This window comes from Lepidochelys olivacea (genome assembly GCF_965140295.1).
Source record: "Lepidochelys olivacea isolate rLepOli2 genome assembly, chromosome: 11".
NCBI lineage: Eukaryota > Metazoa > Chordata > Testudines > Cheloniidae > Lepidochelys > Lepidochelys olivacea.
In genome coordinates, this window is record NC_140421.1 from 45,169,042 (window position 1) to 45,195,664 (window position 26,623).

At 41.2% G+C, this 26,623-nt stretch overlaps 1 protein-coding gene across 3 annotated transcripts in view; it reads left to right on the forward strand.

The window, feature by feature from the left end:
• OSBPL6 (oxysterol binding protein like 6) overlaps positions 1-12,749 on the forward strand; it is a 198,889-nt gene extending 186,140 nt beyond the window's left edge. For all 3 annotated transcript variants that reach the window (XM_084642916.1, XM_084642917.1, XM_084642918.1), the window contains 4 exons: positions 1,751-1,895; positions 4,050-4,176; positions 4,916-5,038; positions 5,960-12,749. In XM_084642916.1, coding sequence (XP_084499042.1) covers positions 1,751-1,895; positions 4,050-4,176; positions 4,916-5,038; positions 5,960-6,068 — 504 coding nt within the window. In that variant the 3' untranslated portion in view covers positions 6,069-12,749. The remainder of the gene's footprint in view (positions 1-1,750; positions 1,896-4,049; positions 4,177-4,915; positions 5,039-5,959) is intronic.
• Positions 12,750-26,623: the final 13,874 nt, after the last annotated feature.

Consider the following 26,623-nt stretch of genomic DNA (forward strand, 5'->3'; position numbering starts at 1 on the left):
GCTTAGGCGTCTGGGAAGAGAAAAAATATACGTCTGATTTTTTAACTTTAAGGAGCGGGTCTGTTCCTACTACAGAATGGTGTAGGAATCTGACTGGTGAAAAGACTATATATTACCAGTGTGCACAGATAATTAAATGAGCTTGAACCCTGTTACAAACAACCAGACTGCTATTTTCACCAGAAAATACTGCTATGTTCAGTAAACATATATATGTTGATGCACCTAGTATTCCGATTTTCTTTGTTTTAAATTGCAATCATTATGGGGATTGGCAGTAGATTGAGGTGGGACAAAAGATAACTTTGATGCAGAATCTGGAACCACCCATCAGTGGCAGATAAGAAGCATTTGTAATATATATAGATTCTTATGCAGAAACATTCTGTTATGTTATTAGTTAGTCCTGCCTTGAGTGCCAGGAACTGGACTAGATGACCTATTGAGGTCCCTTCTAGTTCTACACTTCTATGATTCTGTTGTTTTCCTATTGTGACAAAGCTCTGACCTTGTCTCAGTGGGTCCCGCGCTTCCTGGCGGATTATGCTAGCCTCAGAGGCTCACTGTGACCCTCCACGTAGCCCTTCTCTCTCTAGAGGCAAGGGTCACAGCCTACTGAGCCATTTTCATCATAAGCCAGCAAGGGAGGTGAGGAGAAGCTATCTTCCCTCGCACAGTCTCTGTTGTCTCCCAGTCTCAGTGATTAGTTGCGGGGGAGAGCCCAGGCCCACCCTCTACTCTGGGCTCCAGCACAGGGACCCTGATAGTAGCATCACTTGGTAGCTGACATTTTGGAAACAGGACGAGTACAGTTCCCTGGGTCATTTCCCCAAAGCAGCCCCCACTTCCTCAATATCTACATCACCCTTACCTCACGGCCTCCTTTCTTGTGCCTGATAGGGTTTGTACTGCTCCGTTTCTCCAGCAGCGTGACTTCCTCCTACAGCTCCTGACACCCCCCCACACACACACCTGACTAACTGGGAGGCTTTTAACTAGTTTCAGCCAGGTGTCCTAATCAACCAAGCTGTCTACACTGCTTTCTGGAAGGATCTTAATTGGCCCCAGGTGTCTTGATTAACCTGGAGCAACTGCCATTTGGTTACCATGGTAACAGGGATTTGTTTAGCCTGGGGCTAACACACCTGTTTCTCACTACTTTCCTATAGCCTTCTGGCCTTACCCTGTCACACTATCTATAAAATATTGTGAACCAAACATTTTTCATTGTAATCCACTTGTTTAAAAGTATGTTGAGATATACAAGGAAACTTTTCCCTAGTTAATTTTTGAGATCAACACAAAAGCTCAGCATATTATGTTGTTCCAGAATGTTCCAGGCTGCCATTTTCTGTTTTGTGTTTTAATGTAAATGATATTTAATTGGACTAAATTCTAATTCCTGAGGTGCCAACAATGTGCCGGGTACTGGAAAAAAGATACCTAATGATGGAGTCACAGCCCATTAAGACTTTATAATCTAAACAGGGTAGACGTCTGCTAGGCAAGCTAATTCTGTATAGATTTGCTGAGATAATTTTTGTAGCAGAATTGCAAAGATGTCATATCCTTATGCATGTCTTCAATTTCAAGAAATTAATAGCCTCTAATTTTCCTCTGTTGAGGATCTGGCCGCAGTTGACTTTTACGTGTCACAATTTTTAGAAGAAGTATGCAGTGGGATAGTGTGATATACAGTGTGACAAGGAAATCAACTTTGTTCACTTTTTTCACTTTGGTACATTTTCAGGTGAATTATTGGAATTCAAATGTAAATGAAGTCCAAGGGATTGTCATGGACCAAGAAGGAAAGGTGGTGCATCGCCTCTTTGGAAAGTGGCATGAAGGGCTGTACTGTGGGGTTGCACCTTCAGCAAAATGTATATGGAGACCAGGTAAGAAAATTCTGGTCAACTGAAATCCTTCAGGTGGCTTTAGTCTCGTGAAAAGCTGCTTTTAGCCTCCCTTTTTAAATACAAACGGAGAAACAGAATATACAGCTAGATAAATAATGAGGAATTGGCAGAGCAGCTATCGGTATCTTTTATTATAAATGTAAAAGTATCTAAAAAGTTTGTGTGCTCCATCTCATGAGTCATTTTTTAGATTTTACTCCAAATCTGAGGCTAAAATTTGGTCACGGGTATTTATCATGTTGGAAACATAATCTGAGGAAATAATTTGATTTTGGAGAAAGGAAAATGTAAATGTTAGCCTTATCCTCCTCTCACAGCTGTGCAGATCAGGGTATCTTCATTGGATTAAACGGAATTACATTGGTGTAAAACCAGTATAAGTGAAAGGAGAAACAGGTTCGTGTCAATCCCTTATTGCCCTAATGGTCTGGTTTTAAAAGATAGTGCGCACTTGCGGTTCCCATTGACTTAAGTTTCTTAAAAATTGCTTACTTGCTTAAAGAGACAATGAGGATTCAAACCACCATTACCATGCACCTCCTTACTCTAGAGCAAAGTGGGTGTGTAGCTGTGCCTTTGTGGGTCACAACTGAGAATAGCAAATTCAGGACAAACTGCTGAGAAATAGGGCAGATACACCCCAAAACTGGTGGTTATTTTCCCTTAAGATAAACCAGACCAGCAACAAAAGTAAACTTTTGTTTCACCACACTGGCTAACAAGAAGTCAGATTACAGCTGTTTCCTTAGGCATTCCAGCCCTTGTATCATCACCAAAAACACTAGACTTAATGATGAGTGGTTCCTTACAACCAGTTTCATCAAATGAAAGGTTCTTCTGATCCCGAAGGACCAGCCATGCACCCTGGTCAATATATAACTCATATCCTACCCAATAATCATGCTATTGCCTATCCTTTAATATCTAAAATCTAAAGGTTTGTTTATAAAAAAAAATAAAGAAAGGTGAGAGTTAAAATTGGTTAAAGGAATCAAATGCTATACAATAATTGCAAAGTTCTTGGTTTGGGCTTGTCGCAGTGATGAAATAAACTGCTGGCTTAAGTCAAGTCTCTGGTTGCTTCCAAATCCTTGTTTAGAATGCTCCCGTTAATATAAGTCCAGAGATTTGAGCAGGAAAGTGGCTGGAGCAGGAAAGAGGCCAAATGGAGATGTTTCCAGGGCCTTTTATAGCTTCTGACATGTGGAGGGAAATCCATTGTTTCAAACAAAGCTCTTAGCACAGCTAGTGGAAAATTACAGGTAAAAGATGGAGTTTGGAGTCACCTGGGCAAGTCACATGTCCCTGCATAATTTCGCTTAGTCATAGCAGGAAAGTCCATTAAGTGTAGATAGGTGTCTCCCATGGTCCATTGTGAGTTAAGTGTTCCTTGATGAGCCACTTAATTTGAATAGTCCCTTCAAGATGTGCAGGCTAAATACCTTGTGGCAGTTATCCCAGGAGCAAACATTTGAAATCCAGTTATAGAGCCAATACTCATAACTTGAAATACAAAAATGATACATGAATAAAGATAGCATAATCATATTCAGTGAATCATATCCTTTCCATAGACATCTTACATGCCACATTTTGTACAAGATTTGTAGTAATTATATAACAGTGATGGCAGCAATGATCTACATGGTCATATTTTATCAGATAACATCACAGAGTGTAAACAGTCCGTATTCTAATTTGATGGCATTTTACACCCATTTTGCACTGGTGGAGAGGAGCCGTAGGGCAATGGTGAATCACACACTATGAACCTGTTTAGGTACCAACATTTGGAGGGAGACCCAGTAAATTTGCTTTTGTGGAGACTGATTTATTTTTTAACTTGAAAGAAGAAATATTTCAGATATTTCCCAAAAGCAAAGAAAGATTTTAAAAGTCTTGATCTGTTATGTAAATAACTCTACTGTGTAATAAGTTACCATTCATATTAAATGAAAGACGTTCTACCTAGAAAATAATATTTGATACATTTTAAAATTATATCAAATAAAGGAATTAGAATGTATAAATATTTTATTGTCTATTATAGCTTTATAAATTCATTGGGCTCTGTGTATGTGTTTATAAAAATAGTAAAATAAGCATTTTTCTTTCTTAAATATGTTTATACAGGCTCCATGCCAACCCACTATGAACGTTATTATGGCTTTACAAGGTTCGCTATTGAACTCAATGAGTTAGATCCTGTATTGAAAGATATTCTTCCAACAACAGATGCACGATTCAGGCCAGATCAGAGGCAAGAAAGCTCATTTATATGTTTAATATTTATGATTGTTTTATGGCAGAGTTTGAACCCCAGCATTGAATTTTTCCCAGATCTGCACTATAATATGTGCTATGCCTTAGATTTTGCTAGAAAAGAAAATGTTAAATGTTACAGTAAAAGTCTTGGCTTATCCAGCTCAGGAAAGGGAAGCATACAGAGATCCTGGTGCTATGGGGATTCTTCTGGCAGAGGAAGAATTCCAGAAAGTTCCAGCAAATACATGCTCTGGCGTGTCCTTTCCTACTCCCATGAATAGGAGCAATGTTTGCCCATTGGTAGTACTTGCTGTTGGCAGTATCATATGATAGCTGGAGAGATGCACATGCCTCACTATAGGTCATGCATGTGTAGCTGGTGAGCCAGCATATCAGCGATTCTTGTTTCTTATTATTCTCTTGCATGCTAGGGAAGGATCCTATCCTGTTGTTTGTGCAGAGAGTAGAAGGCTTGCTCTGAGGAGCTGAAAATGTAAACAAGACTAAGAAATTATATTTCAGATTCCGAAGTATAAATTAAATAATTTTACTTTTTGAATGGCCTTAAAGCTGGTGCATAGAACTCAGTAGCTCTTTTCAAGGACAAATAGCTTTTCTAGGCTTCTGGCCTTGTTTTCTGGGATGAATGTTTTTCTGGCAATGTTGTTACACAATGTGCTTTTACAGAAGATGAGATTGTATATTTACTAAAAGATCCATTGTTATCTGTATAGACTTTTGGAAGAAGGAAATGTAGAAGCAGCAGCCACAGAAAAGCAAAGAATAGAGGAACTCCAGAGAAGTCGAAGGCGGAACATGGAGGAGAACAACATTGAATACAAACCAAAATTTTTTAAGTGAGTAAAGTGATTTCAGTAATAAGTCTATAATTTGTTTTCTGTGCAGCCACCAACATAAGAGGTCAATGCAGAGGGCATCTGCCTCTTAAATAGGCAGGCCCAGGGTAGTGTAATAAAGAAGTGAAAAGATGGAAACAATCCAATTCCAAGAAATATTTTCGGATCTCTGACCCATATCTGAAGCAATTTTAACATATTTTTAAATTAATTTAATACTGGTTAACCAAACTAGGAAGCTGACGTTCCCAGTTAGTCCACAAGAGAAGTAAGATGTGGGCAATAGCCTTAAATATTTCTTCAGATCACCCTGCCAATGTGCCTCAAACTTAATAGTGGAGAAGGAAATACCAAAGGAAATGTATCAACTCATTTTTGTCCTAAATTTAGCTGTGTAATTTAAAAAAAGAAAGTGGTGGTGGAAAGAAGGTTTAAAACAACTTGAACAGAATTTTTAAGGTCGTTTTTCAAATTGTAATTACTCTGGTTTTTGTTTTGTTTTTGCGGGGAGAGGTAGTGTGGTTTCTTTTTTTTGTTTGTTTTAATTAAAACATTCCCTTAACTGGTGAAAATGATTGGCATAATTTTATTGTAGAAAATGAGTGAAATGCAGAAAGGAAACAAACAGCACAAATGGTGGAAGTAAATCAGGCTCCCAACTTGCAATTTCGTCTACATGGTTGGACACATACAGACACACAGAGTCCATTGAAGTCTTCACATGGGTGCAGGGTTCTATGAATCAGATGGTAGAATTGGATCCTTAGATATTCTAAAATGCCTTCACTTTTAACACAGGTTATGAAATTGTTTTATTTTTAAATCTCTGATGTTTATGCTTTATCCTTTTAAAATATTAAATCAAACCTTTATTAAGACAATTTTCATCTGGGTTTGTTTTGTCTTTTTTTGCTTTTGCAGAAAAGTTATCGATGCCAATCAAAGAGAGAGCTGGGTTTCTAATGACACTTATTGGGAACTGCGAAAGGATCCTGGCTTTAGTAAAGTAGAAACCCCCATACTCTGGTAAACTGAGAATGTAGATCTAGTAAACATATCACTCTCTGAAGAAAAAATTAATAACTATGCACAATATGTTTCTTATAGCTAAATGTGGTTTGTGGGTCTACAGAAAACCTACCATTTGCTTTTATATTCATCTTTATAATGGACTTTCGAAAGTGCATTAGACCAGGTCCCTGACCACTTTTGGATCCTTTTTATTTTGCAGCAGCCATTTAAAAATAACCTTTAAAGTTTCATGTATTTAAAATGCAAAACAAAGGAAGCAGATACATTATCCAAAGTTGTTCAGAAGAGGTTGTAATACACAAAATTGCAACTGGTGCTTAAAACAGACATTGAGAGTAACAACAAACAAACAAAATGCAAGAAAAAAAAATTTTGTTTTAACTTATTTTGTTAAAAACTCTTGTGTTACAACAGTCTATCATTTCCAGCTTGAGGCTAGTCCTTTAGTGGGATGTGCTTGGACTGGCCTTGTCAAAAAGACATAATGCTTTTCTGGAAGCTCTTCCCATTCATATGCCATTGTTCATGCCTTAAACAAAACATGAAGATATCCAATCAGTCATTTTAAAATATGTATTCTTAGGCTTGTGTGAGCAGCAGATTTTATTCATATTCTAAATATTGGCGATCATGTATTATTAAAAATAAAATCCACCTAAACTGATGAGAAGGGAAAGTGACCTGCTGTACATGCTTTAGCTTTGCGAAGCTGGTTATGTAATCAGACTGAAACAGGAAAACTAGCTAACTTTGTGACAGTTTTGGTAAATGCATCTGGGTTGCTAGTCAGAAAATTCATATCCAACATGCGTAATGCTGTGATATATTTATCATATGTGCCACTGATTTGACATGGCCTCACACTTTCTCACATTTCCCCATAACTGTTTATACAATTAGAATTCACTATAGCTTTGCAACAGTGTTAGAAACACAGAAGGATTTAATAGGAGGTTTTCTGGTTTCTCTCCAGGCGCTGGATAGCACTATAAACATAGCGGGCACTTTCTATCATGCACACTATACTTTACTGGTCTGTTTGTCTGTGTCCGCTCCCAACTTGAATTTCTTAGCTGAATTTGTTTGGGGGATGGGTAGAGGCACTCATGCATACTGGGTTAATGGCTTTTTGTGTTGTCAAAATATCTTTTATGCAAAATTAATTTTTACAGTTTTTCATAAGGTGATTCTATAGTTTTTGATTGAGAAACTGGACTCTTAAATGTTTTTATGCCACAGTTCAATGTCTATGGAAGGAGGCTGGGCACTTCCTATCTGAAAAAATGACTGAAATGCATAACCACAGAGGGCAAATATTATTAAAGAAAGTTTTATTAGATAAAAAATTTTATTCCATACTATGGGATCTAGTCTTCTATTAATGCATCTGGTGTTTAAGTAAATTACATTTACCTGTATACATCTTCTGAATGTCCTGATGACACTTCTATGTGTACACATGTCTCACATCTTTTCGCATATACATGGTATATTTACTTTTTCTGCAGCTCAGCATTTCCCACAGTTCTGGACATCTGGGCTTCTCTTCTCTCTCTGCAGCTCCGTGGAGGCAGATCAGTTTTTTGGTGCCTCATGCTCTGGACAGGATCCCTCTGCTCCTTCTTACCACCAGGTTCTCTGCCTCCATGGCAGCAGATGGTGTTGGTTTCTCTTGCGCTCACCCTTACCTTTCAATTTGAGTTGTTTCTGCCCAGTTTTGGGGCAGTGGGGAGCAGTGTTCTCCTCTTCCCCTTTCCTCCTCCTTCCTGGGTCAGTTACACCTTCAGTAGTTTAACCCTCGCTGAGCATCCACTGCAGTGTTTCCCTGTTGGCTCTTCTGCTGCTATGTAAGCATGGCAGAGCAGCCAAGAAAACACAGGGTTAAAGCCAAGCAGTGCTCTGTTTGTGAGGCAGCCTTCCCAGGCTTGGCAGACAGTGAGTTGTGTTCAGCCTGCACCCAGCCAACCAACCCTAATTCCATTAGGGCCGAGGGCTGCTAATCGAAAAGGTAGGTGGGGTATTCTTCCCACCAAGGCAGCTGTGGCTTCAACCGGGGAAAAATGTACCAGAACTCCCAGTGCAGAGCAGGGAGAAGCTCTAAAAGCAAGGAGGACCCTGATCACTTGAGTCAGGGATAAGTAACAGAAACCCTTGCAGAACAAAGAGGAGAGGCTTGCGGGGCCACCAGTCCCTCCATCCAAGTCTTAAAGTGGATCCTGAGCACCCTGGGGAAAGAAGCAGGGCCTTTCCTCCCAAGCTAATCAGGAAGGGTTGGACAAGAATTCCCGCCTTCCCCTGGGAAATGGGACCCAGTGAGGGAGGATTATGAGGAAGACCTCTTCAGAGGGCTCCAGACCCTGAAGAAGGTAAGCCACAAAAGGCCACACCAAAGCTGAAGCAGAGCTTCAGCACTCCCACAGCACTCTAAAAATGTTAAAAAGGCAAAAAAAGGGAAAGAGAAAGGACAAAAAACCAGTCGATATGAGTCCTTTGACTCCTCTTCTGTTCCCCCAGCCCCTTCCCAAACAGTATGGGCAACAGTTTTTTCGCTTGAGAAATGTCAAGCTATATGTAACAAGATTCAAATCCAGCCTGTTCAGCTCACCTCAGATGACTTTGGGGTATGGATGAGGGTCAAACCCAGAGAAGAAAGAGGTGATGGAGCTTGGGAGAAGCAGCTGGAAGAGGTGTAAGAGGTAATATCAGCATAAGCATAACCAGCAAATTACAACCTTTCCATAGACACCTTACTTTACCTCCTTTGTACAAGGTTTGGTGCATCTATAGGGGACCAACAATGGTTGCAACAATGATCTATACGGTCACAGTTCATGTCAATAACATCACAAGCAGGTTATGGTGGATACCCGCTTTCTCTGGGTGAGGATATGTCACACAGGGGTGGAGCATGCTCTGTCTATCTCCAAGCTCCATCCAAAAACCAAGCTGTGGGGTGAAGATGGCCAGGTTTGGGATGTCAGAGTTGGCCCCAGTCCTGTGTGAGGAGATCAGGTAGTGTGTGGAGGTGAGGTGACATTCGGGTGGAGAGGTTCAGGAGGTCCATGAACCAAAACTGGCGGGGCCAAAACATGGCTCGATCCCGGCGAATCTTGCGTAGGATTTGCGGGAGGGGGATATGGGAAAGGCGGAGTGGAGAGAGTCCATCCAGGGAGGAAAAGGGCATCGCCCTGCGAGTCCTCCTGCACAGCTCCCCTGGAACAGTAAAGCGGAAGTTTGTGGTTCTCACGAGTGGCGTAGAGATCCCATCACAGTGTGCCCCACTTGTGGAAAAGGTACCAGAGGGTGTTGTCGTGCAGTTCCCACTCGTGATTCAGGTAGAGCATCCTACTGAGCACATTGGTGGGTGCCAGGGAGATACATAGCCTGGACTGTGACATGATGATTGATGCTCTAGTTCAAGAGATGGATGGACAGAGGGAGGGAGTTCTTGCCCCGCTCTGTTTGTTGATGTAGACCACCACTGCAGTGTTGTCAGAGAGCAATTGGATGTGTTTGGCCTGTATGTGGGGAAGAAATGTCTGGCAGGTGAGATAGACTGAACGCAGTTCTATGAGGTTTAAGTGCATCCTGGCTTCTCAAGGCATCCAGATGCTGTGCGTGGTGTGGCTGCCTAGAAAGCGCCCCCACCTGTGAGGGAGGTATCTGTTGTGAGCCTGGTTTGTGGTGAGGGTGGCTTGAAGGGAGTACTGACCAGCACGTGAGTGGATTGGTCCACCAGATGAAGGACAGCAGTGCCGGCTGGGGAATCAGGATCTTGCTGTCCAGGTGGTCACATTGTGGTCTGTTGACAGAGAGGAGCCAAGCTGCAGGCAACGCATGTGAAGACGGGCATGTGGCATAACTGAGGTGCACACTGTCAGATGTCCAAGAAGGGGGAAGCAGCAGCAGATAGTGATGCGGGGGTTGCAGCGCAGTCCTGCAATTTGATTCATGATGGTGGCGAAGTGGTCAGCCAGAAGGAAGGCCCATGCTGCGATGAAGTCAAGCCAGGCCCCAGTAAAGTCTATCGTCTAGGTAGGGATGAGGACTGACTTCTCCTTGTTGAAGCAGACCCTGAGAGATGCATGGAGGGTAGAGGATGGCGGAGAGTAGGCGGGGGTGGGAAAGTACAACAAGGAGCCATTCTTCCAAGTAAGGGAAACCAGAGTAGCTGAGACTGCACATCTGTGTTGCTACAACAGCGAAGACTTCGGTGAATATGTGTGGAGCCATCGCTGTGCCAAAGGGCAGGACTTGGAATTGACAGTGGCTGTGCCCCAGTGTGAAGAGGAAGAACTTGCAATGGGGCTGGGTGAATATCGATGTGGAAATAGGTGTCCTTCATGTTGAGAGCCAGACCACCAAGGAGTTAGGGGTGGGTGAGTAAAGAGAAACTCCACGCCTTTGGCGGGGACAAAGTACCATCTCTCTGCTCTCTTCGGGTCAGGGGCTCAGGAGGCAGAGGTCTGTCATATCATCTGAGCTGGTTGCAGGATAGCCTCGTTAATGGGGAGAATCATCCATGAGGATACTTGGGGTTGGAGGATGTCCAGCCATTGGTGCTGTGTAATAGTTCCTGATATTGGTGGCAGTCGTCTGGTGGGGACAGAGAGGTCGGAATGAGTGCCTCATCTGGGAAGGAACAGGCCACTGTGAGAACTGGCAGTCCCGGTTCCATCTCTCCTTCCTCCTTCCCATACACAGAGGGCACCGGAGGGCACACTGGGGACAGCTGGTACGAAGCTACAGACAGGACAGGGCATGCTTGGTAAGGATCTTAAGGTGCCCAGTAGTAAGGGTCTCCGAGCATGGATGGTCTGCACCAGGATCATAAGGGGGCAAGTGAGGAGGTCTGTGCCATGACTCTGAATTCTGTTGTGGGGCCGGCGAGAATGAAGCCCTCGAACTTGGAGGACAGTTCCAGCAATGGCAGTGCCATTGGTACCAGAGGATCGAGGTGGGGAAATCTGATGCACCACTCCAGCAGCAGCAATAATGGTTCATCTGCCAGGAAGGACAGAGATGTTCAGTGGTCCAGGAAGCAGAGGAAAACCAGGGTACAGGAGCAGCAGTTCTTCAGTAGACATCAGCGGGTTAAGGCGGCTAGAAGTACGAGGAGTTGCATGGGATGACCCCGAGGGTCCAGGCGGCATCGGCAGTACAGGCAGTAGGCTTGCAGGTGCCAGTGCAGTGATCGGAGCCGGCACTTGTACTGTTGGCTTCCACAGGCGCTTGTCCTTACCCTTGAGCCGGGGGAGCTTGGAGCTGGAGCAGCCAGGTCGACATGTGACTTCTCGCCTGACTTTTCACTGCTTGGAGAGGCAATGCTGCATTTTTGGACAGTCCTGGACAGGGATCTGCCCTTATGTCCGTGGCCCTGTTTCTTCTGCTCATGGCAGGCTTGTCCGGCTTTCGCGGTGCCATTGGGATCTGTGCCTGAGAGATGCTCAGCAGCGCTGACCGTCTGTGACAGCTGGTGCATCAGCAGTTTTGCCGGTCTCAGATGGGAATGCACCCATGGGCACATGGCATCTTCCATGAGGAACTCCCGAAGTCAAAGTTCTCAGGAATCCTGCGTCCGGGGCAGGAAGGATTTACAGATTGCACATTGGATGGCGATGTGGGCCATCCTGAGCATTACAGCCCTGGTGAAAATGGGTGCAGGCAGGAGGCACAATTCTGGAAGCCTGGATTCCAGGGCATTGTCCCGTTTGGGGTTCCCCCCGCCTCTGAGGGCGAAGAAAGAAAACTACACCAACTACCTGTGAACTGGAAGCTACAATCGGAGGTGGATTAAGATTTACTGGGGCCCTGGGCACAAAGAACATTTGGGTCTTCCACATCCCATTAAAAACACAAATGTATCAAAATGCATTAATACAAAGACTCCATTCAGTGTTTACACACTGCATTAATAATAAAGCAAATCATATCCCAGTTCAGTATGCCTAAATTAACTGCTCAATTTTTCTACATAGAAAATGAATATGGTTTTGGAAATATGGTTTGGCTTAGATGCATGCAATATATGTAAAATAACTCGAAATGAAATAATGTTAAAACTTTAGTGCTCTTGTAGACTCTTATTTAAGAACTATTAACACCTGTGAATATCCTCCCTGTTATCTGAGTAGCAATGAAACATTAAAACATTTTTTTTAACATCGCTCACTGTGGTAAACTACAAGAAAAACATACAGGCCAAGCCAATAGTCTCTAATACAAGTTCACCAATACCTTATCTTAATTAAATTAAGCAACACACCATCCATGTCAATTGTTTATCAGGCCTGAAACATTAAACAACAAAATACTATATTTATTTGAGTGATTATTTAAACAAACCCTCTATAATCCATTTTATTATTTCACGTTCGGATTGATTATTCTCTGATTTAGTAAGCACATCCTTAAAGTTTCACATTCCTTTTAAAGAGATTACGTGTTGTTATTATTTTGATTCTGTGATGTTTATCCCATCAAAGATCCCTTTTGCCACCATCTATTGAACTGGGAGAAGCTTAGCAAACTGATGACAGGCCGACTTTGCGTGTCATTCCCAGGAGCATCTGTACATAGCAATGGGAAAAATGTGCTACACTTAATATCCTGTAAATGTCTCTCTTTTATATACCCATTAAATTTACCTTTTAATAATACTATCACATTATGTAACCAAAAATACAAAAACATTAAACATAATAAAAAATATGTCTTACCTTTCAAATGATCGTTTTCTCCTGAGTTTTGGGGGAGGAAAAATCATGTATAATGTCACCAAAGTCTATTTGTCAAACCAGTTCTGACTCAATTGCCATTAGAGATAATGCATTCCGATGCTTTTACTGCATTGTTGATCTCAGTTCATTTTTTATCCTTGCCATCTTCGAAAACGTACATTCTCCTTCACAATTTGTAACTGGTAGGGTCAGGAAAATTCTGAGAGCAACATTCACATTAGGGAATATCGATTGAAGGTCGCTTTGCCTGAAAACTTTCATTTGTACAAAGAATTTGAACTGTATGAGTTCATTGGGAAAATTTTTGTTCCAAGTCACTGGGGTAAACTGCAGCAAGTTCAGTGGTGCACTTGTGAATGTCAGAAATGTCCAGCAAGTTGTTTTCAAATAGTACTCCAAAGTGGTCGTTCAACAACCTATATGCATCCAGCTGGCAATGAAGACAAGCTTAATAACTGGTCGATTACAACCGAAAAAGTCTCAGTGTGAAACTTTTATATTCCCTCAAATAAAACCTCAGGTTGTCCCGAGTCATCTGCTGTTTTGGTTTTTGAGAGTTGGATCACTTTGATATTTCTGTGAAAGAGTCTTGCATGTGTTTTTAGCAGCATTTTCAAAATTCTCAAATTCTTCTCATAGAGAAGCCACAAATGATTCTAGTGATTGCAGTAACTGAACTACTGCATTCAGGTTGATGTCACTTTTCTGTAACTGCAAGCTGGTCATTTTAAACCCTTTTAAGAACAGTGTCCCAAAGTTATTCCATTGTGGCAATGGAACGTGAGTCCATGCTCACTTAAGAACTTAATAACTGCTACAACATGCTTAAGGACATCTCTCCAGTACTGACATTCTGCCTGAAACTGCTGAGCTAGGCCCACACCAACTGTACCTGTTGCCTTTGCATGCCGTATCCATGCCAGCATACAATTTCAGTGGGCCAAGCTTTTCTCGTGTTCAGAAAAACATGCAGGGTGTTCCCAATCACTCAATTGTTCAATAAAGGCATATGTTTTGGTTGAAAGAAGTTTGCAGGCAAAGCAGTAAACATTTCCAGTGAGTAAATAAGCAGTCTCACATAACAGATTCACTGTTGTGCAGCTGACAAGAGAATAGGTCTTCAGACAGCCAACACTTCTTCTGTCCAGTCACCCGAGCAGAAGCAGAGAAATTTTTAACGTTTTTGTTTTGACAAGAAGCAGATGAACCCACAGCAATCCAAAAAACTCCTGAAATTTTCATCAATGTTATTCCACAAGGCACGATCGCTGCTAAATTCATCTGATTGCATTGCATTTGTCTCACCTGCATAACTCAGTCCTGGCTTGCCTGCCTCTGGCAGGTCGTGATCTATAGTTTCCTCCTCTTGAAGGCCAAGGCCACCACTGCCAGCAATAGTGGCTGTCAAACCGACCTTGTCATCTTTATCCACTGTTTCTCCTTTCTCTCTCTCTCCTTGAAGTATTGATTTATTGTCAGTATCTTTTGTAGCAAAGCAACTTCTTTAACCTCCTTTGCTTGTTTCAGCTTTCTCTTAACACTCCTTCTTAAGTGACACCAAGCTGTACTCTGGGTTTCCTAAACAAATACAGGGACGGTAAGATTCTTTTTTACTGTCTGTCAATTCTAACGGAAACTGTTGGCATCTGACCAATCATGTGGCAGGTCATTTGCATATTGCAACAGGAGTGTCTCAAAGTTTGTTGAGAAGTGACTGAAAAAGAATCATACATACTACATATTTAAAAGCAAAAACCCTGGAAAAATATTTTAGCTTATGTACTTAAAATTCAAAAACAGCTAAAAATAAACACAAGATTTTTGTAGGGGCCCCCAAATTGGCTGGGGCCCCTGGGCTTGAGCCCCATGCGCCTGTGTGTTAATCCACCACTGAGTACAACTAGATAACACTATGAACAACTGTATACAAATATCTACACGTAGCAAACAGACAAGAAATCACACTCTCACAAAGCTGAGGGTGCGAATGGACAGGGGTTCTGACTCTAGCCATGCGGCAATAAGAGGGAAGTGGAATGGTGTCGACCCTGCATGGCCTGTTGTAGCCTCAGCTGCAGATATGAGGTGGACGTACAATGCATGTGCCGGTCAATGGACGCTGCTACAGAATCTTTCGGCTCCAGTGCATGGCTCACATGTGTACACACGTTTGGAATCCATATAGGGACCAGCACTTGAAGAAGAAGGTATATTACCTTGTTTTTTCCTCAATTCATGCTTCTGCTTGACTGAAGAAATGTATGCCATAGTAACTAGCTAGAACTCCACTTACCCCCATGCTAGCAGCAGTAAAATATTGATGCATAAAGAATATGAAGTTTAAATTATGAAGAATTTCCAGTAAGAAACGCTGCTGATGAAGCCTTGATAAAAGAGTTTACATTAGGGATTGAAGGACTAGTTCCAAAGAAAATATTGAACCATCCAGAAATACTGCCTTCCTCTCTCTTCTGTCTTAACTATGCATGATTTTTTTTCTCACCTACCCATCTTTCTCCTTATCTCTCACTATTATCCTATTCTGTACTTCAGGCCATATGTCTGCCTGAGTAAATTGTTCCCCTTCTCACACACCTATTCTGCTAGCCCCACTACCTCCTCTCCATTCTTAAAATGCTCACCTAGTTGTCATGCTACTAGTCGTGCCTTCAGAGTTCTGTGATACTGTGATCTTGGGGCCCATAGTATTTGCCTGAAGTGCTTCAGAATACAATCCATGCCAAAGAAAAGCAGTGTAGAGTATAGGATCACATTAGCAGCTGACAGCAAGATTTACATCAAGGGCAAAGATAACGGGGAATTCTAAAATGGTAGAGGAAAGAGAAGCTGGTTAAGGGGAAATTGAGAATGAACGGGTCATAGAGACAATGAGAATAAGCCCTATAGGAATGTAATAGGGTTTAATGTGGTCCAGTTTGTAAAGAATACATTAAAGGTATAAGTAGGATGTTGGGTCTGGCCTGAGACTTTTTACGGCAGCTGGAGATGAGCAGAAATCTCAGTACATTCAGCTTTTCTCAAAAAGTTCAGATAAACATCCAGATATTATAGTGCTCATCCAAACCTTTCCGAATCTGAGAATCTGTTGAGGTCTTTGGGTCCCTGAGAAGGCTGTGATTTCTCCTTATTGTAAACATTAGAAATGTAAAGGAGAGTCTCAGCTTTCATTTTAAAAAGTCTGTTTCAAATGAAACTATAAAACAAGGTAAACTGATCACTAAGGTTGAAAGGATCAAACAACTAGGTTCCACTTCTGCAGCAGAAGACTAAGGGGACCAAACAAAGCACAAATACACACTTTTTAAGTCATGTAAAATGCATCCATTATATCTGAGGCATATCTCAAAGAACCACCCAGCTCACCCTATCCATAATCCAGAAACTAGCATTGTGCACAGTGGGGTGACAGTGATAGATAGGAATTCATAGTGTTGTGGTTGGAGAGGCTTAGCAAAATAAAAATTTGCAGGTGTAATCAAAAAATGCTCAGGCTGTCTCTGTCTCAGGGTTTGCTCATCACTAATTAGAATGTCAATGAGAATTTCAAAAGAGCCTTAAAGAGAGAAAATATAATTTTACCATGTAGAAAGTAAAAACAACTGGGGAAACTTGGATTCTGATCCTCGGAGGTGCTGAGCACCTGCAATGCCCATTGGCTTCAGTGGGAGTTGAAGGCACTCAACACCGCTCAGGATGGGGCTCTTTCATTTATACATCAATGTAATAGTTCCTCTTTTAGCATTTTGTTTTCCTGTGAGTGCTTGAGATATAAGCTATTTGTCTAGGAGGTTTTGACGAAGAATATTTTTTTTTATCTTGTAGTCATTCACATTATTTTTACTTTAAAAGAAAGAAGCATGGACTAATGGAGAACTGTTCATTGTTGCAAGATTGCATATTCCATCTGACCGAATGGGTAGGCAGCAGGTCTGCAGAAAAGGACCTAGGGGTTACAGTGGACAAGAAGCTGGATATGAGTCAACAGTGTGCCCTTATTGCCAAGAAGGCCAATGGCATTTTGGGATGTATAAGTAGGGGCATTGCTAGCAGATCGAGGGACGTGATCGTTCCCCTCTATTCGACATTGGTGAGGCCTCATCTGGAGTACTGTGTCCAGTTTTGGGCCCCACACTACAAGAAGGATGTGGAAAAATTGGAAAACGTCCAGCGGAGGGCAACAAAAATGATTAGGGAACTGGAACACATGACTTACGAGGAGTGGCTGAGGGAACTGGGATTGTTTAGTCTGCAGAAGAGAAGAATGAGGGGGGATTTGATAGCTGCTTTCAACTACCTGAAAGGGGGTTCCAAAGAGGATGGATCTAGACTGTTCTCAGTGGTAGCAGATGACAGAACAAGGAGTAATGGTCTCAAGTTGCAGTGGGGGAGGTTTAGGTTGGATCTTAGGAAAAACTTTTTCACTAGGAGGGTGGTGAAACACTGGAATGCGTTACCTAGGGAGGTGGTGGAATCTCCTTCCTTAGAAATTTTTAAGGTCAGGCTTGACAAAGCCCTGGCTGGGATGATTTAGTTGGGGATTGGTCCTGCTTTGAGCAGGGGTTGGACTAGATGACCTCCTGAGGTCCCTTCCAACCCTGATATTCTATGATTCTCTGATCTCTTTATATAACCTCTATTTAATCTCATTGTGCTAACATAATCCCATTCACCTCAGTAGCATTACACCATGGATGAATTTGGCCCATAATATCCAAAATAGTAATGAACCATTCTTTGCCACTTTACTTAAGTGGCATGTCTTATTAATCACATGGGCATATAATGCCCCCAGTCTGTGTATGCAGTTCCCACTGACATCAGTCTGAGTTGAGCGTGTATAACTGATACCATGATTAACAGGAACAGAAGCTTTGTGTGTTCAGTACCTTGTGACAATCAGATTTTAATTTAAGTGCATAACTTCAGACACCAAGTTTGGAAAAATGTCTCAATTTTTCATTAATGCCATTCTTCATGGGGCAAAGTTACATTTTATGAACCCTACAGGTGCTATCACTGACCTAATTTTGTTTAATTATAAGCACTATATCATTTATCAAAGGGAAAAATCATTTAAAAAAAATAGCATGAAGCCCGTGTATGGCATACTAAAATCTCTCATATTCACATTAATGATAGGGACACTCATTGCAAATTACCGAATGTTAGGAATGAGCAAGGAGATGAACACGCAATAAAAAGAGCCCCAAAGAATAATGCATCACAGAATATTCTTTTTTTAGTTTGACAGTTGTCATTGATCAGAATTCTTAATGTACTATAGAATAGTTTGTTAAAATAAGGAATTCTTAATAATACAAGACGTCTCTACAGAATCTGCTATTAAATCTTTGCTGAAGAGTGAGACTAGCACACTGTATTTTGTGTGACTACTAAAGTGTATAGACTAGCAGAGGGCAGATTTGTGAGGTGCTACTAAAACATTTTAAAATAATTTATAGCAGCCCTTTTTTTAGGAATGTACACCACAAATGTAAAGAACTTCCTTCCTGCAATTTGTTCTCTGGCACAACTCTCCTTTGATTTAGTTCATGTTGTCTGAAAAAGGACTGTAAGGTCAGTCCACAAAAACAGGCTTGCCTCATTACGTGGTCAGGACCCCAGTCCAAGGAATATACATGAGTAACTTCAGGGCTTGTATATACTGTGCCGTAGTGCAGTCTACAGGGATATGAACTGCAGCATGCACCAAAATGTTGCACTCCAACTGCCTGATGTGGATGCTGCTGGTGTGAACTAAAAGGAAGCTAGTTTGTATTTATGTAGTTCTCTTCAACAGGACTATGTTAGTGTGAACTAGGTGCCATTTAGTTTGTCCCAGCAGCATCCACATTGGGCAGCTAGAGCACAACATTCTGGTGCGCGTGGGAGTTCATGGCCTAGTAGTCCATACTGCAGTGCAGTGTAGAGATCCCCTTACCTATGTGAGCAGTACTATTGACTCTGAAGACTATTACTACGTGAATACAATATTGTCCATGTGCATGTGTGTTTGTAGGCTCAGACCCTTAGTCCTTTAGGCTGGTATGAAAAGAAAAAGTCCATAAGGTGAAATCCAGGTTTCATTGAAGTCAACAGCAAAGTTATCGTTGACTTCACTGGGGCCAGGATTTCACCCTCAAGTCTCTATTTGTGCCAGATCTGTCTGACTCTAAAATGCATCCTTCTATCCAGGAATTATGGGTATTAGGTAGCTAGTAGAAATAGCAGAATGAGAAACAAGTTTCTTTACAAAACAGGATATGTTCAAAACCATTTCCATCATAACCCAATATTAATGAATTAAAGATAGCAGACAAATCCTACCTGCTTGACTTTGTTATGAAGCATGTCTCCACACTGCAGCTGGGAGCATGCCTCCCCGCCCAGTTAGACAGACACATGCTTGCTCCGCTAGAGCTAATGCACTAAAAATAGTATAGTATGGACGTTATGGCCCAGGCTGGCCATCTGAGCTTGGAGCCAAGGGGATAGGCACACTTGTCCTCGGTCAGTTAGCCTGTGCCACTGCCCGTTATCGCAGCATTCACCCCACTATTGTTAGCACGCTAGTTCAAGCACAACTAGCGTGTATCTGTCTACGTTCCCACTTATCCGGGTATGTTCTCAGCTGCCGTTTAGACATACCCTGGCGATTTAATTAGACAATTATAAATGCTTCCTTGGTTTGTAGGTTTTATTTTTGAAATAATTGGAAAGTGATTTTAAAAATATGAAGGCATTTTATCAACTCAATAGAAATAGTTGATTTTTAAAAACATGAGGATGTTTTAAATTATTGTGGCCTGCACTACAAAGAGGTATCCATCCTGGTCACATGATATTGTTTTACATTGCATCTTAGTAAAATGCACAATCCTTGTGCTTTAATTTTCACAGTGGGACATTATACTTACATTAACATTTTGCAAATGTACCTTAATTTGTTCTGTGCTCTAATGTTGAGTATATAGGCTTTCAGTTTATGTCCCAACAGTAATTTCTCTTAAATACATAGTTTTTGCAGCATTTCTTTCTGTTGTCCCAAGATGGCAGCTTTTTCTGCATGGTAGAAATAGTTATCTTGCTGTGAGATGCAATTTGAACATGAATTGATTTGAAGATTTCTTACAATATCATTGCACTAAAAGCTAACAACCCTGCCCACCCCATTCTGGCTTTAGGCATATGTAAAACGTATGAAAAAAATAGTTAATCTATATTTGGCTTTAATCTAAAAGCAGCCTCTTTCCAGTTTCCTATCCCTTTGATCTCAAAAATAATGTTATCTATTTATTTCACTTTTGAACCCATACAATATTAGGCTCTGAATGGACAGGGATGTACTTTTAGGTCATTTTGAGGGTTTTTATTTGCGTGTGACAAATTAAGCATATGTAAAATAGGCAGTATTTATGAATGATTAATCAAGATTTAGCAGACACTGCAATGAACTTCCTACTGAATGAGGTATGTCATGGATTCAAATTATGCAGAGCTTAGTTGCACATTATCTGCTACAGCAATCTGCCAAAATCAGTAGATCCCAATTATGTATTTCTGCAGAAGTGTCTATGATGTAAATTCTCCTATGTTACATTTCCAGATTGGACAGTTCAATTCTTCTCTCCCTTGAGCCTCTTCCTTCTTCTGTGAGTCTGTATTTTGGGGAGAATCTCAAGAAGATAAAGTTTGTATAATTTATTTCCTCACAAAAATGATTTTAAAATCATTTGAAGTCATTGAGCCGTAGTGTCCCTCTCAGGATATGAGTCTGCATTCCATTTGTATCCTAAACATTCTGTGATGGGAAGGCTCTTCCTTTCCCAGATATTCCCATGAAAGTACTATAGGAGTTTCTCTTCCTCAGTCCAGCCAGGGTCTTGTGGAATCTGTAATGGGCAGAGCAGGTCAGGTTGCTAGGGGTTCTCGTAAAGGCTGCTGCCTCTGGAAGCTCCCTTCAGAGGATAGCAAAGCATGGAGAGAGAAAGCAAGTAAGGTTTAAGCATAATTTTACCCTCAGAAGTTCCCTGCATTTGGGAGACAGACAGATGTGTCCATAATGGGTTTGGTTTTTGTTGGTTTGGTTTGGTTTGGTGTTTTTTTTGGGGGGGGGTGTAGGGGGGAGATTCCCACCAGTGGTGTTGCCAGCGCAGCTCCAGTTGATAGCAATGGTGGAAGTAGACATGTAGGCAAGGTTTCCATGGGCCCTGGTTTTTAAGAACTACATTTTGTAACCCTGCTCAGAGCATTTGTAAACGTTATTTTGTTTAAAAGAGCAGCAGCTGCAGTAGTAGCTTTGTCTACGTTAGGGTTCCTACCATTGCTACCAATGGTGGACCTGCACTGGTGGTAGCAAAGGGGGTGGAAACTTTACATAAAACCTCCCTAGGATACATAGACAAAGATCAGAAATAATTAGGGAAAGGTTGTCCCACTATTTGCAAAAAATATGTACTAGATATCTTAGAAATTTGTTGTGTCTCATAAAGCTACAGTACAAATTCATTTTCTTTATCTATGAATGGCCACTAAAGAAAATAGATTAAATTCAATTTGTCTTAATTTCTCATCTTGCTGTTGAACTAGTAGTGCTGAAAAAATAATATTAGGTGTTTTCCTGTTGTCTGTCATGAAATAGTGTCACAGCTGTGCAATACTTGGATTAATTCCCTTGTGCATATTATAACGCTGGTGAAATAGTGGTGATCAGGGAAATAGTTGCTGCTGATTTATTCGTTCACCTGCTCCAATTTTGTATGTTTATGCAGCATAAAATAATTTCACCTACTGCTTTGCTGAGCCTGGTTATTGTGCTGCTTTTCCCCTACTCTGGATCAGGCAGGAGACGTAGATGTGTTTTTGGATGGGATTAGCTTTACCACCACCACCTGATGCGGGAAACCGAATATGTGGGATTTCTGCTGGTGTCAGCTGTGAAGGCTCATCAGTCTTTCATGGCTTGGCACTAGCCTCCATATATGGGTGCATGTGAGAGTGAGGAAGGGCTTTTGTCTCTTTACAACAGGTATGAAGTTAGTAATCTCTTTGTCTTTGGGTTTCCAGGCCTCCTCCTCTTCCCTTGCAGAGACACTTTAAAACCACTCACTGCCTTTGTTTGGCAACCACAATGAACACTCTTGGGTGTCCACCCAAAGGGAGAATGCTTTCTGAGTCTGTTTGAAAACAACTTTGATTCCAATCAGTCTTAGAGTGCCTCAGAGGGAAAAATAATTCAAAGCAAAGTTTAATATAGCCTGGCTGCAATGATGCCAAGTCCCCTGGAGGCAGGAGATAAAGTCGAGGGACGTGCTTTTAAGACACGAATGTGCATTCATCTGAAAATGCAGGGGCTCTGCAAAAGTTCATTCAGTCTTTAAAAATGTTCATGTTTCAAAAATAATCACGGTATCTGTGGAAGGATAGTTCTGGAGTATGTGCAGGGCAGCACAGAGGAGCAGGAGTGAAGAGAGATTCATTAACTGACGACACAAAATTTTCTTCACTTTCAATTGGCTCTTTACAAAAACTTTTCCTTCACCCACCACTGTGTTTCCAGGGCTTGCCTTGTTTCCTATTGATCCAGACAGGTGCAGAAACTCTATCTGTGACCTGCTAATACACTGTAATTTCTGGCATGGAAGATTGTGAATCTTCTGTAGTTAATATTATTCCTAGGTGAGTAGTTTCACTAAATTCTTCAGAACAGACTGGCTACTTAACTGAGAAGTAATATAAATTGTCAGAGGTTTCAGCACCTGGTAGATTCACTGTGAAGTAATTCCAGAAAGGTGTCTAATGCCTTAAGAACAACTGTGTTCAGTTCTGTTTGTATACGTGGGCATTTTAGTATACAAATGTCAGTATGTGCCATATCTTAAATATGCGCTATGGATAGTGAATTCTGGGAAGCTTTTTTACAGAAAAGCATGTAGCTAACTTGTCCTAATGAAGGTTTTAATTATACCTGAGAATGTCTTTTGTGCCACTTCAAAACAGGAATTGTGCCTCTTTAATGAATGTTGTACACAGGCATGTTACATTTGTAAGAATAAGGGCATTTCAGTAAATTCAAACAAATGACCTATTTAATGCAGTTTGATTTTTTTTTTAATTATATACTGTATTGTAAGGGATCAACTTACAAAATGAACACATCTCTTACTCTTTAAAACAGAGAACGAAAAGCAGGTTTCAATAGACGTTAGCCCTAATATAACGTATATCTTCCTGTGCGTTTCACCACGCTGCAGAACTACTGTCTGTGACCATCCTCAGAAGGACAATTTTGATATGAAGTGTAGAGAGTTTCAAAAAAGGGAGTTAAAAGTAGTTGTAAGTGCTTCATCTGCCTCTGTGCCTCTGCCAGTTTTTGAGGTTTTATAATCACATTCTCCTGTTTTTAAAAATGTTTGGGCTTCCATTTAATCTGTGACAGACCCGCTCAAAAACCAGGAGAAACTGACTAAAAAGAGGAGACAGTGAACCTGACTTTACACAGTGCTATCAATCTCATATTAAGTGGGGAAAAAAGAGGATATTTTTCTTTAATCTTTTATTATAATTAATTGAGATATTACTTACAGCAGTAGATGAACAAGTTTCATCCAGAATGTGATTAAGTTAACAGTGTTCCTTTATTTTCCATTGATCATTTCCAGCATGAAAAACTAGAGGAGTGGGTAAAATCATCTCTGGATGATGTACTTTTATTATAGGGGGAACTCTTTATTCTTTTTACAATAATAATAAAAAAAGACATGAAACAGGATTTAGCCAATTGTGTATTTGCAATGTGTGCAAAGAGTGGTTTCATTTTCCCAGGTAAGGAAACAGAGGAAGTCCTAATGTGCAGTCTGAACTATGTGGTATTCTGTCTGATCATTAAGGCTACGATTTAGTCATGGGTATTTTTAGTAAAAGTCATGGACAGGTCATGGGCAATAAACAAAAATTCATGGCCCTTGACCTGTCCATGACTTATACTAAAAATACCTGTGACTAAATCTTGGAGGGGAGGTGCCCGGGGCTAGCAGCACCAGCTGCTGGGGACCATGGCTGCTCCAGTCGGCCGCCCAGGGACTGCTGCCAGGGCCAGCAGACCGCGGCTGCTCCAGCCAGCTGCCAGGGATGGCTGACTGGGGAATGGACCGCAGATGCTCCAGGGGCTGCCCAAGCAGTGGCTGGTGTGGCTGTCCGGGGGGCTGCTCCAGCAGCGGTTGGTGTGGTCGTCTCTGGGGCCACCTGAATCAGATTACACACATGCTCAACTTTATACATTGAAATCAATGGGACTACTCACAGTGTTTAGTAAAGCATGTATGCACGTCTGTTCAGGATTGGGCCTTATATTTTTTCAGTAAATATTGTTCTTCAAAATGTAGGGACACAACATTGACATTGATAACAGTTCAAAATAAGGTAACCATAAGCTTCACAATACTTCATTTTTAATCCTCATGCACTGAAAAAAGTAACCCCTTGCATGTGTCTTCTCTTGTGCCACCTTTGATATAGCTAAAACCTTGAGCCTGCGGTTTGTTTTGTGCAGCTGGATCTCTGGCCCTGTTGGGAGCCCTATTGACTTCAGTGAGATTCCATGGCAGTGGATGTGTTTACCTGCCTGAATCAGCTTTCAGGTTTGGGGCCTAAAGTGGATATTTACTCTCCAGTTGTGCAAACAGCTATGTGCGCTTTATTTTATACACATGAGTAGTCTCAATGAAGTCAAAGGATCTACTCAGATGTATGAAGTGCAGCAAGGGTTACTCTTTGCAGTATTAGACCCTTGTGCTGTCCTCTCACCTCTGATGCTGTGTTGCATTTATGAAAATCACTCTGAAACTCGCGATGCTTTAGGAAACATTTAACTTTCCCTCACTGTAAATTTCAGTTAAGAAAGAATTTTCTTTTGGAGGGAGTTTTTGGAAAATTAGATAAATTATTGACTTTATCAGTTCAGATCTCACCTTTCCAAGCCTGACTGTAAAACCATGTACAATCCCTATTTCTACCCTCATCAACTTTTCCTGAGGACCCCACTACTACAGAGTGGTTACTAGTGCTGTATGCCGGTGAAACAAGGAGACTCCGCTTAGCATTCTCCAATAATATTTTTGAGTTGCTAACATGGGGGTGGCTTATTTCAAATCTCATTGAGAGGCATGTTCCTCACCTCAGTCAAGGAACACCTTATAAACTAGAGAAAGTGCCTGCCCTCTCTTCTTTTAGACTCTAGCATATATAGTTGTTTTTGCGGTATATACGGCTCTTTCTGGCTGACTTCAAAGACTGAAGCCAGGGAAAGAGCTGTAAGAGACAACAGACCCTAAAGTAAGGGGGTGGTGTAAGTTCTCTGCCTTACACTGGTGGAGTATATCTATGTTGGGGGTTTGCACTGGTGTAGGCACGCTGGTGCAAAAATGCCTTATGCAGACCCTGATAGGCTCTCCACATCTGCTGCAATAAATAACAGAAGCTTACAAAGTCCTAGAGGTTCAATAAGTTATCTTGACTGGCAAAAGAAACCTCTGTTGTTCAATTCCCTCTGGAGGTCAGGAGGGGGATTCTAAAACTGAGGGCATTTAAGTCTGAAATGAAGAATTTCAAAGTGGTGAGGTATATAGTATGCCCTGTATCCTTATCATCAGACCCATCTGAAGAGAGGTCTTACACCTTTTGTTAGGAAATGAAAGTGAACTTGGCTATTCTGTAGTTTACATTGTGCACTAAAATGTAACAAAAGGTACCATCTACTTCCTTCAGGCTGAGCCTGATTTACCTGCATATTTTGTTAGAAAACAAAGATGTAAGTTCTAATTTTTTGAGGAAACATGATGCTCTTTTACCTGTTGCAATGTAATTGGATAATGCATGTATAGATGACTTGTTTAGCCTGCCGATGAATGTTGCTAATGCCTTACCACACAAAAAAAAAGTGTATTTTTTGTTTTTATTTTTCCTCAGAGGCAAATCCAAACAATGCTAGATTTGGGAAACTGTTTGCTGAAAAGCATTTTCTAATAGATCTCTGAAGAAGTGCAATTGTATAATTATTGTTGTTCAGTGCACTCAGTTCATTGCCTCTTCATCACTCTGTGCACTGCTGCTATTCATGCTTGTTCTAATAAATCTCAATGTACGCTGTTTAAGCTGCTGTAACCTCTGTGGTTTGATTTGTTAGTTCAAGATCGTTTGGGTATAATTCATAAAACCAAAAATCCTACATATATCTTTACACAGTTGTGTGAATTTATTGCTGAATGCTAGCGTGCAGTTTGGAGGATACAGTGTACAGATGGTTATACACCAGTTTAAAAGATAATTCATATTTAGAGTTACGGAGTTGTGATAGGCTTAACAGCCCTTTCGCCAGGAGCACTCTCCTTGATGACTTCCGAGTCTGTGCTAACTTTTCCCACTGCATAATAACCTTCATATAGGAAGACTATCCCCAGCATGCCTTTCTGAGGCTTGCACTTTAAATCTGGCAGAGTCAAACAACTGCAGCCTAAAGTAACTGATTTCACAATTGGCAATTGCTGACTATATCTTTTTGTTACAGTTGATAAGTACCTGTTTGTGTCCGTTTCCCTCCCCCCCCCATTGTCTTTTTTATGAATAAGGGGATTCTCAGAACATGGGTCTCAAGTTTTATGGGAGGGTGTAGGAAAGTTGGCATAAAAACATATTAGCTTTTGGTTTAGATCTGCAGAGTAATCAAATGTACAGAATGGAATTCACCCATTACACTTAATTTTGGAATTGCACAATCCTTAAAAATTGATCTAAT